The following is a 19,420-nucleotide window of genomic DNA, read 5'->3' as shown; positions in this document are numbered from 1 at the left end:
TGGCTTTTATAAATCGAAAAGTTGTGACCTGAGGCCTGTTGGGGAGGTTCTCTGTACTGACCCTACCTTTATACTGCAGTGTCTCTTGCTGCCAGTGCACATCAAACCATGTGCTCACCAGAAACAGAACTATTTGTTATGTTTGTTTGCTTTGCTGTCATCTGCAGCCAGTGTGACCCCACACTCAGCTCGGCATCAGCCACTCAACTAACCCAACACACGCACTGGTTACCACAGCAACCAAGACCCAGAGTTATTTGCTAGCTTTATTTCTTTGACCAGCAAAACACCCTTTCATTTTGGCAGAGGATACAAATGCATTAGTCTGAATCCCTCATAATATTGTTCATTTCAGTTGCGAAAGACTCGGCTCAAAAGCAGGAAGGCAATAAACAGTGAGCAGAGATTGCTGTTCCTGCAAATGTCCATCAAGTGAAGACAAAATACACATCAGCATGGATTCCTTCAATGAGGAGATAAAGAACACATCAGACAATTTACATTTAGCATTTCTGCTTTAAAGCTTTGAGGAAGGGAGTTTATGAATAATTGATGTGTGAGGGTCCCCTTGCTGACCTCTTCCTCTCAACATTCAGATTTCAACACAGCCCTACATTGACAGAAAACCATGTGTCAAGCGAATAACAAATGTAAACACCAAATACATTTATATTTCCTATTCAAGTGTTCCAAATCTACATCTCTAAGGGCTCACTCAATTTAAATTGTGACAAAGACGGTACATCCTGCTATAATTAGGAGCAGGAATATCATTTTAATAGAAAAATGTACTAAGAGTACAGAGAATGCCATGGCAATGTGTCTCGGTTGAATCACTTTACATCCCAATGGTGAAGTTTCAATCATGTTAATGTCAAAAGTAATCATCTAAACCATGTGGCAACCTGAATTATTTCTGCAACATCGCATGACTGTCTGGGTCCCAGAGAAACACTGGGGTTTGGGGCTCTGCTAGCCGGGTGGGTGGAGTGAGGCCAATGCTACTGAAAGTAGCAGCATCTGCCACAGAGCTCTAGCCACAGGCATGTTAACTGCAGTCCATGACCCCTTAAATGTAATGCCATTGTCCAATGCCACAGTACTAACTGAAATGTTCTGTCTCTGCTTCTGTGTGTCTCTTTCAGTCCTTGTAATTAAAGCTTCACCCTCCACAGTAATTAGGGACTATTTCAACAAGGATGTGGAATGTCTCCATCTATGCTTCCTTTTCTTCATCTCCTTCTCTGATCCACCCCCACAATAAAGCATTTTAAGTCTTTCTATGAAGACAAAATTCCGCTCTTATATATGCTGCTCTTGTGACGGATAAGTAATATTCTGGAAGATCGCAATGTTAAGGTCACTTAATACGAATCTTTTTCCATCGGTATGGCTATGAAGCTTCTTTTTCGTCAATACAGTGTAGCCTTGTATTTAGCACTGAGCATCTCCAGTCTCAGTCCTTGAAAAACCAACGAGTAAAAGAAAAGAGAGAATGTCTCTAAACCATCCGCCCCCAGACGTGCAGAGAAGGTGGGTGTGTGGAGCAATAGTCCTCTCTCTGCATCGCAGTCAAATGCACAGGGAACAAATCTGCTGTTTCAAAGGCAATGAATGTTATGATATCTCCTGCAGTGCATAATGCAATCTGTTCAAAGCCCTAGGCACCAGCAGGCATAAACTTGTAGAAACACTATATTCTGGAGGCAGATGTTGAAGAGCTGAAGTCATTTAAAACTCCATTAAATCGCATATTATAAGGCAAGTGGCGACTGATGTGATATACCGCAAGAAAAAAGGTAAATAAAGTGATGGATGGCGTAATCATTCAAGTGACCCCAGACGACATCTCAATGCATGACCACACAGCACTGTATACACTGCGGACAGGCCCGTTTACACTGGATCCCTTATGGGCTTTTTATGAAGCATTTCTCTTCATTTACGACAGGTTCAACATCTCCCTTTTATCTTGGTCCGAAACTAAATCCATGGCTTTTCCTCACTCGCCTTCTCCCGCCCTTCACCAACTGTAAGTCTTTTAGCACAATGATATGACAGAAACACATAAGAATAATAGCACATTGTTGCTAAGAGACAACCTGTTCAGATCTCTCACATGAGATTGTGGTGAAACTGTAGTCCTATTATCATTATATCATTCATTTGACTGTTGTGAACGTCACGACAATATTGCAACTGTAAGAGAAAGCTTGTTATATAACATGATGACTTTTAGCCACAAAAACAAACCAGAGATTATTCAGTATGGCGCTCGGTGAGGTTAACGTCAAACAACTATTTTGTCTTCCTCATAACAACCATTTGAGAAAATGGCAACCACTGTTTTCCTGGCTGTGTTGATAATTAGGGAGTGGCAGTATATGGGAAAATGAGTGTTGTCCTGAGGGCAGGTAGAGACGAGACACACCCTTCTATTTCCTTACCTGGCAGGGTGTGTTCAAAACCTGCACCGCATGTATCGGGGAGAGAACACACAACACTTCCATGAAATAATGTTCATGTTATAATGTGCTAAAGGGTGTGGTCAACCAACTTGCCTCCATGCCTTAGGACCTTTAGGATACAAGTTTGGACTGTGGAAAAACCCTAGTAGTGATTAAAATGTTTAATTATTGACCGTTACAAACCCACCCCCATTCTTCTGAAGCCTCTAGTCTGATCAATCTGTTTGTTCACGCCTCCCCCCTCCCCCCACTCCTCCCAAGCCAGGTTGGCCTCTCAGACTTCATCCATCGGCATGCTAAGAGGCTTGACCCGGGGGCACAACCTCTCTCTCAGACACACAGTGACAAGGCCAGCTGGTGAAGAGGACTGTGGGCACTGCACACGAACACGCAAGCAGCGAGTGTCAGTCTTAAGTATGTGTCTCACCCCGTCAGCGCGGGAATGACTAGATGCCAATTGCCACGTCTGGAACTGCCTGTCTAATACGAGGGAGGAGACTCAGGTGAATCACATGGGATCACGCTGGGATTGGTGGGTTTTACAGGGTTGACTCCCCTGTTGATTAAGATAAAGTCATCTCAAAAAACTAAGGAGTGCCTCTGGCCTTTACCAAAGGAACAATACTTTCAGTGAGATGCTGAATCTCAAGTCTCGCCCTCATAGTGCGCAAAGTCCCAGCCCTGTTAAACACACACACTCAACTGGGCTAACATGAGTCACAGCGGTGCAGTTACCCTCCTCTCCTCCCATGCGATTTCTCAGTATCTGCCCAGCTGCTGTCTGCAATGACTTTTCAGCTGCTGTATGTTTTTAGATCTGCTCTTCCTCAGGAGAGGTCTGCTTGCATACAAAGTAGACAAACACAATTACTGTCTACGGAGGCTTTCAAATGTGCATCAGGGAGAGAGAAATGGGTAGGGTTATTGCAGGAAGCTAGTGTAGTGAAAGTCCCATTTGTTTTCTCTCAAAGTTGGTATAAGGTGAGTGGTTGTTGGAGCTTTTTCAAAACCTGGAGTTACATGAGAGTGTTTTAATAATCAGTGCAAAGAAACGGAAACAGCATTACTAAATGGTAAAAAGCTACAAAAAAAGGTAAAACACTATAAACTCCAGGGAGGAACATATCCAATATTTGCACCCTGCTTTCTTTGCCACCTATGGCGGGATAAACTCTTAACTCATCACACAGCATATTATTTGATTTGGGATCAATTTTTGCATCACTGAACTACACAATTACGTTTTTTCTGTAATTTGTGATACTTCTGTAACATGCCTTACAGCTTCACCATTCCCCCGATGTGGCTTACAATCCACAAACATTTAAACTGACTGATTCTGCACTTCATACTAGAACAATGTGTCATTTTGCATCATAATAGCAGCAGTCTTCCATGACCATATATGCTCATTATTGCCTATCCTTTTAATAGAATGTCAAATATTGAGAATTAAACAAGTGTGATATTGAGAGTATGTAACACTTAAAAAAAATGCAGTATGCTGTGAAAGACTGCTGCTTTTCATCTAGGAGATATGATGGCACTGGCAGTCAAATTGAACCCATCCCTTTAAATATTAAAACATACTCAAGATAACTGCCTGTTCACTTTGACGTTAGTAAAGAGAGCACAATTGGCAAGGCAGTGACTGGGGATGACACTCTCTGTGACCTCTTAGCTTCTGCCACAAGGTCAGGTCCCAAGTGTGGAAGAAGGACTGTCACTCCACTGGCTGTCAGGACTTTGCCAGGGTCTTTCCCCCCAAAGATAAAAGCCCCACTGCCTGGCTCCTACTTGAAAAAGCAAGGAAACAGGATTCTGTCACCTACAGTGAGTATATACACCCATATCAGTAGGTGTAAACACTTGGATGAACCCCGGCAGAGCATGGCCTTACATTCACAATGAAAAGGATACACTATAGGTTGTGTGACCAATTCAGGACAGAAATAGCCACCTGAAATATTTTTGTTCCCTTGTTGGCTCTAAAAGAAGCCCTAGCTCATCTGACCTCCTTTCTGATAGATGTCTATTCCCTGTGGGAGAATGAACAGCTACCAACTACCCATTCTACTGTCCATCTGTGAGGGACGTTACAGCTGGATTAGGGCTTTGGGGCAGTTGAAAGTAGGATAACATTAAAGGGTTATTTATGTGTAAATAATGACTAGGAATATATTGAAAGAGATCTCCTCCAGTATCAGTATGCTACAATCAAAACAGAAACCTGAGATCACTAAACACAGGAGTGGACCCCTATAACATGTTGATACATGAATCTGTGATTGGAAAAAACATTGATCAGCTACAATTTCATAATCAATTTCCAAGCATTGTTAGGTGAAAAATGACAAATCTCAATGTTGAATCCGATTATCTCATTCTATTTGTTTAACATCATTGCAAATGTGAAAAAACAAGCCTATTGAAGACCTCATTTGTTTTTGTTTTTAACAGTTTTCGGCCATTTCAAAGATAAAATAATACATCTACTAAGATGAAATCCCAAAGCCAATATATCCAATACATTTTAAAACTAAGAAACGCTTTCCCAGTAACCATACTGGGTAGGTAATTTTGGAGAAACCAGCTCGGGTGCGCTAGAATTTGAAAATACACAGGAAAAAATCTGCCACTTCCTTACAGAGCCCCTCGTCCAACACACACGAACGCGCACATGACCAATGAGGGCACGAGAATAAGTTTGGTGCAGCGATGGAAGGCTGGACAGGCAGGTGTAGGCCATCCAGTTATTTTAGCCGGGCCGGCTAAAATGGATTGGTCGTGCCTTTTTACAGTAATACGGCTCCACAAAAATAAGCATTTTAATTCTCTAAGCACTTAAGATATTCATTGCTATCGGGATGTTAAGAGCATTCCATGGGATATAACAAGTGTATCTCGAGCCGGTTTCTCAAACTTACCTACCCCACCTTTAACTTGTAAATGCAAAGTTCACACAGGTTTAGGCAGAACCGGTTTGAGTGTTGAAATCCCTGTGGGGCAAATGTTTACTTGTTGCAACAGATAAGCCCAGCCTTCTCTGCCCGTCAAACACTGGCTTCTGGAATGCATCGTGTCCTCATTTCAGGATGGAAACTAGGCTATAGAAATCCACTGGTGTCTTAGGAAAAGGCTCAACTGGTATCAGAGAAGAAGGTGGACTGAACAATAGGCCTACATGTAGGAAAAACTGATCAAGTGACTTTGGTTTTGTAAGCTGCAGGTAATTTTTAACTGAGGTGATGCCTTAATTATCAAACCTGCAGAAATATGTGGAGGTGGAAGACCATAGAATGTATAAATAAAGTGGAAAACAGACAATTTTGGTAAACTAATCAGAATAATATCACCCAACTGATCCACTGCGCCTCTCCCCTAAAAGGGATTATCGAAGAAGAAAAAACATTAGGCTTTGAATGCGCCTTGACCAATAGAAATATGTCTGATTAAATGGTGGAATTGCACTGTGTATCTGACATATTTAGTCAAATTCTCTATGTTAGCTACCCCAAAACTTTATTCATTAGTTGAACCTTACCTTATAGACATTTTCCGTCATGCGGTGAACCTCGTCGGTGCGAGACATCGTGAAATCTTCAGCCAGGACCATAAACGTTTATTTTTCCTTCAAACGTGTATCCGATTAAAAATGAGGGAAAGGGTAAATTCACGAGTTGGATTTTACAATAGGCGAGGCAACGCGCCCGTGAGAGTGAGAAGATACAGCGCTTCCGAAACCCCACTCCAACTAAACACACCTTCCCTCTCCACAGCTGACAGCCCGCTGCTGCCTTCAGGAACTCCACGACAGATGAGCTTTTCGCCCTCTGAGATGAGCAGCAGAAGGCTTGAGAAATAAACTCGGAAATACAATGATGCTAAAAAGGGGCATATTTACAAATTAAAGTTCCTCTTTTTATGTGTCATATAAAATACCATACCTAATTGAAAACAAACGATTCACCAGTGCTAGGCTGAACTGGATGTAGTCTTATTCAGAAATGTTGTACGCTAATTTTACAAAAACTAAATGAGTGTTGGCTAAAAATTAAAAGAGACTGTCAGTAAATGTGTGTTTCTATGTTGACGAGGCTTCCATACTACTCGAATGTTCACTCCGCTCAAACCCTAATCAAACATTTCCCACAGTATTAGAATGCAGCACCACCTTATTAGAGTGCACGCCCCCATAACTCTCTACCAATCGAGCTCTACCATTACTATAGTATACACAAGCACAATGCTCATAGAACATGTCACAGTTAAAATAAGTCTCTGCCCTGTAAAAGTATACCTAATATATTCCGAGTTTGATATACCTATTTATGTTACCAATCCTATTGTCTGATTAAGATGAGCTTAAAGACACAGTTCTCTAAAGTGTACATCCATTTAAAGCAATTATGCCATAGTAGTGCATCACTTGGAAATGGCTGCTCTAAATAAATCACATAGAGCCAAAAACACTGATTAACAGTATGGCTCCTGCCCACCAGTGTTCCATGTCCATATCAGCGTAGTGCCTTTTGTTGTTTAATGCTTATGCCCATCAGAGCATTTAAGCACACTCTTGCTGCCATTTAATTAATCTTCAAATAGAGTGCAGTAGAGGAACTGCTGTCCCAATGAAGGTTTTCTTATTTGCGTTTACAAAATAACATTTTATGTATACAACTGCATTGAAAGTCTGTGAGCGAGACATACTCTTGACTGTTTTCAGTTACACCACAGGTGATGTTTTTCTCACAGTGGGTAATTTGTGTTAGTTTCATTGTACATGCCAATTAGAGTCTAAGTGCACACTTAGTGTGGGATTGTAAATACTATTACTGGCTTTCTTGTCTCAACATCTCCCACATATCAGCAACATGAGCTGTATACTTTTTTTGTCAATAACCACGCACACTTCACTGATGGGAGGTGAATGAACACACCTGTTTTGTTGGGCAAAAAGAAAATCTAGGAGGTAGTGCCCCCCTCTGGAGAAACAATGAAACACAATCTAGAGTTGTGAATGAAATGCTATGATATAAAATGTCTGTTAGAGCCACAGAACCTTACTTGTTTGCAGTTATAAAAGATCAAATGATAAGAAATTGAAGAAAACATGTTGCCAAGGTTCAGTTTTATATGGAAAACAGTTGGAATTAATGTGTAAAACATCTACAAATGTGTCCTTTTAATTCTGTGACACCATAACCAGAGAAGTTACAATGTGACATTGCTGTGCTAATCTAATTCAGACACAGAAGAAAATCATATTTCCAATCCTTTAAGTAGATACTTCAACAGAGTAGTAAACCAGAGTGCAGACACAGTGCCGGTCCTGACAAATGTGTGAAGGTGCACTGATATCTGCAGATCCCATCTTCACCTTCTGTCAACAGTTAGGAATGAAATACTGAATTCAACAGACAGCTCCTTGGAACAAGACAGCCTATTTCCAACAATAAAAGTACTCTTCTAGACTGCCAACATCTCTCTTTCTGGCTTGTTCTTTGCTTCTCTCCTCTCTAGACAAGAAAGTCAAAGTAAAACAAATATCAGTTACTGTAAATACACTTTATCAAGAGTGTGAGGAATGCATTGTGATATAAGATTAGAAAAACAGCCATACCCGGTTCAGCCTTAGCTGCCTCTGGGACCCCTCCTATTGGCTCAGTAGGGACCTCTGGAAGGGCTAAATCTTCTCCCTGTTTCCGGACAAGGGAAGAGTAACAATACAAGTTGCAACAATACAAAGTTAAATTACCAATCAGAAAAGCACAATAATATAACATTGGCAAAGACCTTTTCCCTGAAGTGCAATAATATCACTCAGCACTAAGGCTGTCATTGTTATTATATGAGCCAAGTTATTTAACCCAAACTTGTTTGATGGCACATCCAATTTTTTTTTAGTTATCCTGCTAAAAAGGTTCAAGAGCATTTCTTTCTACTTTTTCCAAATTGAAAATCCTAAGAGTTAAAATCTGTCTTCTAGTGTGAAATAATGTGTCGTTCGATAGGAATGACAATTTGCATAATTTAAAATAACAATTATACACCCTATTATTGCTGACAATTAATTATATTGTGGCTTGTAACATTGCTAGAAGTATTCCTCTCCTCCAGATATTGATATTTTACAAATCATGTCAAATATAAATACAGTTAGTGGCAAACATCTGAAGCATGTGATTACACCAGGCCTCAGTGTGTAGCTTTAAATGTGGAGTGGGACGTTACAGGGAAAGATAATGCACGATCAGCAAACATTCTCTGTGATAAGAAAGGTGCAAGGCCCACTCAACGCCCACCTGAGTGATGGCTTCCAGCTCGGCTAAAACAGCATCCTCGTCCTCCTGCGTCAGGGCTCCAGCCAGCAGCTCATCTATTTGCTACAGGAGCAAAACGTGTTAGCTGACAGCATAATATAGCACTATAATGGCACATTTCCACTGCAGCGGGGTAGCCCCGTTTAAGCGTCCCTAAGCGTCCTCGCTCAGGCCGCCTCGCTGGCCGTCCGAGGCCGTGGCGCATTTCCTTTACAGTTTAGGACCTGGGGTAGCAACGCAGTGTAGGCGGGGCGATCGGCTTTTTGGCGGGCTTTTTGGGCGGAGCGACGCTGGGTAAAACTGCAGTGGCGTCATCTTCAATGCAACACAACTCACAAAACACACACAACAATGGAGGATGTGGAAGCGATCGTTTACTCCGTTTACAAAAATGCTGTGTATAAAAATGCTGCAAGCTTGCTTCTAGATATATATGCAACGCTAGGGATGATCTCGCGCGCGATCTTGTGACGATTCTCTCTGACCAATCAGCAGTCGAGAGTGTTGACGTCACTAGTTAAGCCCTGGCCCTGGCCTGATAGAACCACGATTTTATGGGGCCGGAAAAAGAGGAAAAAAGTACCCGCTAGCCGGTGCTACGCGATATATGGAAAGGCCACCAAAAACTGGCCTGGCCGCTTGAGGACGATTAAACGGGGCTACCCGCTGCAGTGGAAATGCGCAATAACACTCCTTGTTGTTAACCACCAACTATGTGCAATATATATATGCCGTTAATAACTGTGCAATATATACCTGGCTGCTAAATCTTCAGAACTGTTACAGGATGTGTTTTTTTGTAAATTGTGTAACTTTATTTATATAAAATGTGTTTATCTTTAAAAGATAATATGAGATATATTTGGTTAAAAAGAACACAATGGTGCTCTAGGAGGAGATTCAGGTGATAAGGTGTGTGTGTGGGGGGGGGGGGGGGGGGGTTACCTTGGTTAATTAATGGCTAATGGTTACACAAGCCAAAAAAACATTATGACATCATAAAGTGGCCAAAATCTGATCAGCTCATTTTCAGACAGGTATTTATATAAAATAAATGGATCAGGACAAAAAGAGAAAGAATCTTTTTTTTCGTGAAACTTTCAGAATCTCTTTACGCAGAGGGGACACATGTTGATGTATAAACGTGAAAAAGTGGATTTAGCATAATAGGTCCCCTTTAATATTTTTGTATGCATGCTTCTTAGGTAACATTAAGCTGTCTTTGGCTCTTTTCTGCTGTAACAATGTAAATGTCCCCTCTGTGGGACTAATAAAGGTATTCTGATTCTGACAGTGACAGCTTTGATTTTATGTTGTCTTACTATCAACATGGACAGTTATCCATGTAATGGGAAATGTGTTTATTTTGTATTTGTGCAGTGTGCATCCTCTAAACATATAACATTTGGTAATGATTTTCAAATACAAAATTGCATTATTCAAATAATGTTTTTTTATAGTGCAAATTAAGTTGATCTTAAACTTACAGCTAAAATAAACATATTCTATAGAGGTTTTGACAAACAATTATTGAAAAAATAAAATAGAAAAGGCGATGTAAAAGGGTTTTCGACTGATATCAAGCAGACATTTACCTTTTGATAATCTATAGAGTCCTGGGTCTCATCCATGATTCTCTCCACATCTTCAATTGACATGATCTGTCAAGAAGAGAAACTCCATGATACAGAGGTGTTTTTAGATGAAAGGTTGTTTCCACATATTCTGGCTGGCTTGTGAATTTCTTGAACAAGATCTGTACACTGTATCCAAGGATGTGCAGCAGTCACACCGCTGCAGTCAAGGCTTTGCTTCTTAATCCTTTAATCTTCAAACAATGTGCACCAGCTATGCTAACACAAACCACAAGCGTTCTCTGCTGCTTTCTTCACCAGAGGATCACATTCATTGAAGTATGTGTATCAGTGGAAACGTTGACATTGTTGAAGTATTCACTAACTAACATATCTAAAGCTTAAGGTGGTAATATTATCGTTTAATGTGAAAGGGAGTTTTCTGAAAACAAAACATGAATTAGAAACATGAAAGCAAATTTACCTCGTGCATACTCTTCAGACAATCATTGCCAACCTTAAGTCCTTCGATTACTTTCATCTCAATTTGCATGAACTCAATATCTTGGACCTGTTGATAAAAAGAAAAACAAGTTACAAAATGACTCCCACACCATGACTGCATAGTGGCTCATTATGTTTTTCATTGCATAAGTCCTGCCTATATTGAATATCAGACAGCCATATTATACTGTAAAAGAAAAAAACATATATTGGAAGATTTTACTTTATTATAAAGTTGGCTTGGTGAATTAAAAAGGGATGACGTTGAAGAGTGTAATCTCACAAAACTTACCATGTGCTCTAGGTTTGAAATCTGATTTTCAGTCTTTTCTAGTAGTTGATCCTGATATCGTTTTTTCTTAAGAAGCAGCAGTGCTTTCCTTTGATAACAGATACAAAGGGAAAACATAATACAGCAGAGAGTAAGCTTTAAAGTATTCATACAGAATGTGGTATTGCATACACAGTAAACAGACAGTGGTCTTCAACGAAGGTTCTACATACAGTATAGGCTTATCATGCAGCATTGCTTTTTAATCAAAACCTACTTACAGTGTTCTTAATAACTATTACAAAAATAATACATGTATATCATTTTCAACACTGCTTTTTTAAGCTTGTTTCAAGATGTATAACAAACATTACACAGAAACACAACAGAAAACCATATCATTTTTGATTTAACATTCTCTATTGTATGTTGTTGCCTGCCTTTATAGAACTGTTACTACATGGTGATACATACAGTATTGTTTCAGATGTGAACTGAAAAAGGTATATGTCTTTTTAATGCTTACTCTTTCTTGCCATCTTTTAGCAGCTGCTTTGCCAGAAGCCGCTCTTTCTGTAGCTGCAGGTAGATTCTCTTTTGATACTGCTTCAACTTATCTCTCTGCTGCTTCAATTGCTGGAAAACAAATACAAGTCAAGTGTGTTTTAACCAACTGACAATATTATAATAAGAAAGGCTACACATGATTAAGATGGTGTTAACTCTGGTTACATTTAACAATATCATGTACAGTTTAGAACATCTAAGAAGTTGACCATTACGGATGATACAATTCAATTTCACCAAGTAATATTCATTATATGACTTTTCTGTAACGCATTGAATTGTTCACTGTGGTTTTAGACTTCATAACACACACCCAAAGACAACACTTAGCTAGTCCCAACAAAAGGGGTTCTGTACAGACGCTGAATAACAGTGGCATGCTAGGAAATTAAACTAAAAATAATCCATGTAGCCTGTTAGCTACAGCGCTATGCACTGAGCTACCCATTGCCTTGCATTCAAGTAACGGGGAACTAATCTGCTGCTACAGCCGCTATCAGCTCACCAAAATGGCTTTGTCTTGTTCCGTTACACGCGAAGGTTGACTCTTTCTCCCGAAAATGTTTCCCATTATTTAGCCACATCCCCTCCAGAACCCCCTTCATCAAGAGACAAATTATTACTTAATTCCGAACATTTTGGCATGATAATAAACAGCCTACGATGGCTAGCAGAGCTAACTGTCTGCCACCATGTCCAGTGTTTTGTTTCCTATGGCAAGCGAGATGGGACATTAGGTCTGCAGTGTTCGACTTAATTCCAGACTGCAACTACGACAAATATTTCTCAGAGTGATAGGCAGCACTCTGAAAGATCATATCAAACCCGTCTTTATATTATATACTTTAATATGAATATATTTAATATTTAAGTTGGTGAAGCATTACCTTATGGCCAGGTACCATGGAAAGCTCCAGACTCCACAGGGGTTCCAGACTCAACACCTTGGGCAGAGATCATGACTCCAACATTTCCTAAAAAATGCTTAACCTGAGGTGAACATGAACACAGAAGGCTGCTGTGGGATGATCTCTTTTTTTGTTCAACAGTTACCTCAGTTTATACAGTATCCAACTTGCCATGGTTTTGTTTAATTTCACCAATACAATTTCATTGTGCAGACATTGTAATTGTAAAATGTGTTTTTTGTTATGCTTTGGATAAAGAGTAACCTTACAAGTAAAATGATGAAGTGATGGTGTTTAAATTAGTTGTGTACTGTTCAAAACAAAGCCGTCATCGCTGTCAACAATTATCTCTTTGTATTTGTAATTTGTTTTATGGAATAGAGGCACCTTTTCTACCAGGTTTTTAAATGAATGCAATGGTTGAGCATATTTCTCTATGAGAAATAGGTGACACTAAAAAAAAACAATTAGCCTTATCCCAAGGTATCTGGGCTATTAGAGTAAGAGTATAGGTTAAACCAGGGGTGGATCTGGAGCGAATAAGGTCAAGGGCACAGAGGCCTGGGCGCCTGCAACATGCACAAAGCACATGTTTTGGGGGTTGTTAAAATGCAGTAACACATTTCTTTGGTTCATCCCTGCCGTTTTACCTCTAACACTATGGGCTATATTTTGTTGAATTTTACTGCGTAGTATGACTACTTTATTACATTTCACTCAGAAAGACTGTCTGGTCCTGGTGTCAATAGGGAAGATCTGCACGGTTCTCTACAGCCCATGTTCAGCAGAACAGGTGGTTTGGCAACCCCACTATAACTTTGTTAGGGTTAGGGTGCTCCCACCAAAATCACACTTGTGTTTGCTGGCACCCTCTAGTTTGTGCACACAAAAGCATTTTACTCTGGGCTCAGACTGGCAGAGCGCAATGCCATACATAAAAGATCCGTGGCTGCAGCCCCGGATGCCCAGCCCTCCCTCCGCGCCTGGGTTTAACATCACAAGTAGCATAGTAAGTAGTATAAAAAAGGAAAGACACAACACACAAGTCTGCATACAGCGTTTACAGTCAAATATTAGTTTAGTTTGATACATTATCCAACACAAAAAACACCATAAAGCCGATTTCTTCAACACTGAAGAAAACAATGACTCATCCACAAGATACTGACGGTGGATGGATCTGAGAACAAACTTTACATTTCTGCAAATCCAGATTTATGTTCTACGAGCTGTGTCACAGAACAGTGATGGATGACTGCAAGTCTATTAAAACATGTTGTGCTCTTTAATAATAATAAACCCCTCACTCCAACTGCTTTACTCATCACTGATCAGCAGGTGATGCATTGAAGTTCAGAACAATGATAACTATCAGATGCATAAACCTGTTATTTGATCTAGAAAGATAAATATAAAATTCATCACAACTTAGTAAAATCTTTGGCTTCTCCTAACAAATCAATGTTGGTATGGTTTGCATTTCTGTCATTATTTTGAGTCGTTAAAAATATGATGTTTCGTTCATTTAGCACCATAATTACACAAAGGCCTTCATTTCAGAGACGTACAAAGAGTATAGATTTAACAAAAGTCAAAATGTTGTTGTGATGGATGGTCTACTGGTCATAATCAGCCATCAGTATACTGACCGTCATGCGGATCATATCCATGCAGGCCACTAGAATACAAGAAAAAGCAAGAAACAATTTTCATCCAATCAGTTTAAATTATTGATTTGGCTCATAGAAGTGTTTATATTGGAGCAACAGTGTTTCCACACATCATGACAACATCAACAACAGTCTTGAGATGAACAGGTCGTCTGTTCAAAACTGCATGCAGGGATTTAAGTGCACTGCATCGGTGTGTTACTGTGGTAATTGTCTCTGCTTTAATGTCCTAGAGTTGGACAGCTGTCTGCAGCTCAGGTAAACAGGATTAAACCGAGAGACAGGACAGCCTCCTTGGTAAGAACCCACAGTCTCGAACAGTGCTGCTCTGAAAGGGTTGCGTAGGTAGCAGGCTACGCCTGGAAGTCAGTCCCAAAGTGTCTAATCTGGGCGTCAGTCATAGACAGATAGGTGGTCCTCATACTGGGCGAGTACTGCAAAAGAAATGATTGACAAACACAAGTTAGCACATCTGCATTTAAACAACTGCATTTTTTTTGTCAAATTAAACATCCAATGATCTGATTTAAGTTTGAAAAGATGTCATTTAATTATGATCTGCTTATATGATGAGGTTTTGGAATTGAGAGATGGTGCTTTATTGTAGCTTGGGAATTACGATCGGGTGAAGAGCAGACAGGGGCATAGGTCAGGGGTCAAAGAATAACTTACACTCACATAAAACACCCTGTGGATAAAACAGTGCCGGAAGGTCAAAGGTCACAAAGTTGAGGTACTGTATGGAACCTTAAGGTTATAGGTTAGACTATTTAGCATAGCCAGTATAATTACAGAGGTAGGCCCACAGCGTGTTTCAAGTAGAATAATGAAAATGAAATAAAGACAATCAGGAAGAACAGGAAACTTACGGTTTTTAAAAATCTGAGTAAAAAAAGTGGAAATAACAACAGGGTTAGTTACAAAACACTGGTTAACATTAAGCAATCAGAAACCTTTTTGAGAAACCGCTTACATAGAAGCAAGTAAAGTTAGTAGCAGAGCTGATTCATAAAAACAAAAACAGAAGAAAATCCATCTGTTACACAAACAAATAAAAAGCATATGCACAAAAACAAAAAAAACATATGGCAGAGCCTTGCTTGGAGCCCCATAGAGGCACGTTTTCAACACATATCCACATTTATACACCCTTATCTCCCACAAAAAGTGTTTTCAAGTAATGAGTACGTACAGTATTGATTGCATTTCAAGCAGTGAGTCAGCCATGCACTGAACAGAAAATGATATCAAAAGAAACTAACTGTGAATTTTAAGCATCCCTCCTTTCATGAAGCTTCAGCTCTCGAACCATTAAAACTAGGTACCTACACTGTCTTTATTCAACAAAAACTATGGTTATTTTACACATTTTACGTGTAAATGTATGTACTAGTCTTTAGCACTTTTATAAGAAGTAGAAATAGAATCCAAGGCAGTGGTGAAAAGATTAGTGTGTGTTTGCATACAGATAGGGCACAGGGCTACACTTGTATGCACTTCAGTCAACGGCCAGCAGAGAGCAGTCTTTCATCACATGCAAACTCTCCTCACTTAGTGAGAAAATTGTGAGGTTCTACACTTTGTATATGTGTTGTTATTTTCATGGTGCTGCTATGCATGCTTTCTGTTAGTGTTGTAGCTGTGTTAAAGTCAGAAGTGCCAGTGTCCTTATCACACGAGGGACACTATAGCCTCATAGGGCCAACGCACCGAGGGCGGTGGGGATCCTCTCCCTATCAGCGGGGCGTTCTCATATCGTGGACTTCTTCCAAACAGCATGGACTGATTCCTGTGACGGAGAGGGAAAGAAAGGCAGTAAGAGATGAAACAAACAAATACCAATATGCTGTCATTATCTATTGATCTCACATGTATTCAGGCGGTGAAGCATTAGAAGCAGATGGCAGAGGTGGCTGAATGCTGGCCTGGCTACCCAGACTGCTGGTATAGCTACAGAAACTGTGTATGTTGGACCTTCTGGGGTTGTAAGACATCTGCCTCGCTTGGGGGTTGAATGGGTCCTCCTCATCTATGTCGTCATACTCTTTGTCCCTGGATAAAAGTGGTACAACCGCACACAAATTAGGACAGGAGGGGAGAGAGTGCACGCGTTAACACTTTGTGCATTGTGGGCAGTACGTAATGGAATAAGGGGGTCGCTTGTTTCTGACCTGCTGCCCATTAGCGTCCACACTCTGAAAATTGCACACAGCATGGCAGAGAGTACGCAGCCAGCCAGCAGAGAAAACAAAGAGAGGTAGAGGAGTCCTTCCACCCCATCATAGCACACACCTATTAGGGCATCCAGGTAGTCCTAGGCGAGAAGACGCACAATACACTCGGTTATTGTCAGTGTCCAATAATAATAATAATAATAATAATAATAATAATACAGGCTGTGACTACTAAAACATTATTTTTAATGTCACTAGACTCTTATTCATGTGATTAATTTTTAAAAAGAACCAATTAAGTTTTACCCGGACTATAAACAACATATGATCTCTATTTTAAACAACCAATGTTTCTCAGTGCATTTTATGGACACCTTCTTTGTTTGATTGCTATATTTGATTCATGAGTAACATATTTTGAGAATGATCATGAGGTTTGCATAGTTCTTTGTGTTTTCACTGAATCCTTCCTTTTTAAAATAAACAGCATATATTACTGGCATGCATGCCGACACAAAACTGAATATACAATTGTCATCTCTAAAAGCCTACATCTGATGTTACAATCACCGCAGCGGAAAGACTCATTTCAGCCTTGAGATGTTCTATTGCCTTCACAGATAAAACTCTAACAATCTGAAAGCAACATTCGTAAAGTAAGACTGAGAAGTGAGAGGGACTGTGCTGAATAGTGCCGTCTAGCAGATACAGAGTACTGTATACTGACAAATGTAATGGTGAATTTAAAGAAGACAGTCCAGGGGAAGAATATAAAAATACGGTTTTAAAGGCAGTCAAGTTGGTCCTGTAAGTGGATTTGAGCTGTGCCACAAACAGCCCTATTAAAAATTGTTCTGGTCGGAATCTGACCTTACCTTATGTAGCCCGCGGCAATCGAGCAAGGCTGTTAGCTGGTGTAGACTGAACTCAGTGGAGTTCAGCAGTCGCTGGATCCCCAAAAGGTCTCTCTGTTTAAAAAGGTATAAAAGAGAAGTGAAAATGACACACTTTCTCGTAGTATGGTTTAATAATATCTCCTTCAAGCAGCCACTTACCTCAGCAGTGGGAAAAATGGGCACCGTTACTTGCAGCAAGCCCTGGATCTGGATTTGCATGGTGGTCAAAGAACGCTGACAGATCGTCAAAGACTGTGAAAAAATTATCGCCCACCAACATCACACGCACAGCCACAACAAACAAAGACAGAATTATATCATAAAGAGCATTGTTTGGGAGTAGCATGTCAACAAGTAAATCGGTGTTAAAGGCTTTATAATGCGCTTAACAGAGGACACACTTCTTTCCAGACAGATAGACACAGATTATCCTTAGCCACCAACCATCTCACCCACCAGTCACTGCCCCTCCTCCTATTCCCCCCCCAACCCAGTGTTAAGCACAAACAAAAGAGCAATATTTATATCAACTAGGCCATCGGACGAGGAGATTATCCTTACCTACTTAACAGGCATCATTAATCCTTAAATGGATACTGTGACGATAACTAAGCATGTGGGTTTTAATAATTATTTGTCATGGATTTATCCTCTAAGGATTCCCTCAGTACATGTTCTACAAATGCAGTACTGCACATGAAGAAATCCAGACCCTGTATGAATATACATAACATGCAAGTGAGCAGCCTACGCATTTGGCATCAGATTCTGTGTATCCTGTTCTTGCATTTGAAAATAATATCATCTTGTGAACCTGGTTATGTACGGTAAAATGACCTTGGCAATAACACTAATGTTACTTTAGAGAAATTGTATTCAGAGTCATTCAGCTCCAACACCTCATTTCCAATATATGTAAATCACCTCTTATTAAGAAATCAACAGCAACTGGAGTTGTGTGCGTATAATGCAAGGTTATAAGTCTAAAGCTATATTATTGCTATAGTTATTTTTGAGTACATTTTGTATGCACCAGCATTTCAAGCTGCACCACTTAGCTGTTCTGGAGTTTAGGAGGTGTCTAAATATTATATGCAAAAAGCGATGCAGATGTCTTTAAACATAGAAACAATTCCTCCGTGTCGTTATTTTTCCAGTTTCCTCTAAAGAGTTGCTGCCTTTATTCATGATATACAGTACATTGCAAAAATAACTAAGACATGTTGCCAGTGAGAGAACCCCAAGGCAGAGATTATGTAAAGAGTAAAAGATATGGCTAATTTTTGAAGACCCACTTATAAAAAATGGAATATCCTTTGATGAAAGTTTATCACGTTAAGTAATTAAATTAGTGTTGGGGGCTCATTTCTCAGTACTGATCCGTTTCAGGCTTGATAATGATCAAGTGGCTTGGCAATAGCAATACATTTTCTAGTGTAAAAAGTTTAAAAAAAACGATATGTGTGAGCAGAAGCAGAGAATGTACACAGTTTGTCAATACCTGTTGGAAAGGGTTTGGTAGATTCGGGCTGCAGAACAAATAATAGTGAGCAACATCTGGAGGGTGAGAGAAATAAGGAGACAGGGAGATAGATTGTGTCTTAACATTCAAAGCTGGTATTTCTGCAGGTCTGTTTGTAGAGATAAATTACCTGCAGTTAGGAAATCCTTGGTTTGGTTAACAATATACTTGTCTGGAGACACACAGAAGTCACTGGTGCCCTGTAAGAAAACAACAAACTGTTAACTGTAATCTAGCAAGTATGCGAGACAAAGAGAGCAATATTTATTTAAGCCATGAACCAGATCCAACTTCTGATGCTATGAAGAAATCAAGCTGACCTGAAATGAAGAGGATCTCACCACAACTCAAACTATTTGATTTACAACATTGTTCATTACCATTTAAGAGAGTCTGTGAAATTCAAGTTTTCAAAGAAATGCGTGCAATAAAGACACACACACACACACACACACACACACACACAGTCACACACACACACTTTCTGTGCCACTTTCTACTTCTACTCCACTGCAATTCAAAGGGAAATAATGTAGTTTCACT

The 19,420-nt window shown here is 39.9% G+C and overlaps 2 protein-coding genes across 5 annotated transcripts in view; both read right to left on the bottom strand.

The window, feature by feature from the left end:
- Window positions 1-7,580: 7,580 nt before the first annotated feature.
- Window positions 7,581-12,447, bottom strand: LOC104946383 (charged multivesicular body protein 6-like). Its single transcript, XM_010772212.1, has 8 exons — window positions 12,213-12,447; window positions 11,667-11,776; window positions 11,162-11,249; window positions 10,850-10,936; window positions 10,387-10,452; window positions 8,774-8,854; window positions 8,092-8,167; window positions 7,581-7,987 (listed from the first exon to the last, which is right to left on the bottom strand). Exons 1-8 carry the CDS (start codon window positions 12,276-12,278, stop codon window positions 7,938-7,940), a joined length of 624 nt encoding a protein of 207 aa, XP_010770514.1. The 5' UTR covers window positions 12,279-12,447; the 3' UTR covers window positions 7,581-7,937.
- Window positions 12,448-13,663: 1,216 nt separating this feature from the next.
- The window catches only part of ttyh2l (tweety homolog 2, like), a 24,246-nt gene continuing 18,489 nt past the window's right edge, over window positions 13,664-19,420 (bottom strand). For 2 of the 4 annotated variants that reach the window (XM_010772207.1, XM_010772211.1), the window contains 8 exons: window positions 19,008-19,077; window positions 18,857-18,912; window positions 17,515-17,607; window positions 17,335-17,427; window positions 16,457-16,599; window positions 16,155-16,337; window positions 15,996-16,074; window positions 13,664-14,719 (listed from right to left, as the gene is read on the bottom strand). In XM_010772207.1, coding sequence (XP_010770509.1) covers window positions 14,639-14,719; window positions 15,996-16,074; window positions 16,155-16,337; window positions 16,457-16,599; window positions 17,335-17,427; window positions 17,515-17,607; window positions 18,857-18,912; window positions 19,008-19,077 — 798 coding nt within the window. In that variant the 3' untranslated portion in view covers window positions 13,664-14,638. Of the gene's footprint in view, window positions 14,720-15,154; window positions 15,168-15,995; window positions 16,075-16,154; window positions 16,338-16,456; window positions 16,600-17,334; window positions 17,428-17,514; window positions 17,608-18,856; window positions 18,913-19,007; window positions 19,078-19,420 lie in introns of all 4 variants that reach the window. The other 2 variants (XM_010772208.1, XM_010772210.1) reach the window with 2 other exon arrangements.

Source organism: Notothenia coriiceps, unplaced genomic scaffold, assembly GCF_000735185.1.
Source record: "Notothenia coriiceps isolate Sejong01 unplaced genomic scaffold, NC01 NC01_scaffold00010980, whole genome shotgun sequence".
Classification (NCBI taxonomy): domain Eukaryota; kingdom Metazoa; phylum Chordata; class Actinopteri; order Perciformes; family Nototheniidae; genus Notothenia; species Notothenia coriiceps.
The sequence above is the reverse complement of the archived record's forward strand: the minus strand, read 5'-3'. Positions and strand labels throughout refer to the sequence as shown.

What these genes read in the sequence shown, in the direction of transcription:
- LOC104946383 (XM_010772212.1), bottom strand. Translation starts at nt 12,278, where the DNA reads ATGGGAAACATTTTCGGGAGAAAGAGTCAACCTTCGCGTGTAACGGAA. An exon ending in TTTCAAACCTAGAGCACATG is followed by an intron (nt 10,937 to 11,161) that starts GTAAGTTTTGTG and finishes TTTTATCAACAG; the next exon opens with GTCCAAGATATTGAGTTCAT. An exon ending in AGCTGGAAGCCATCACTCAG is followed by an intron (nt 8,168 to 8,773) that starts GTGGGCGTTGAG and finishes GTCCGGAAACAG; the next exon opens with GGAGAAGATTTAGCCCTTCC.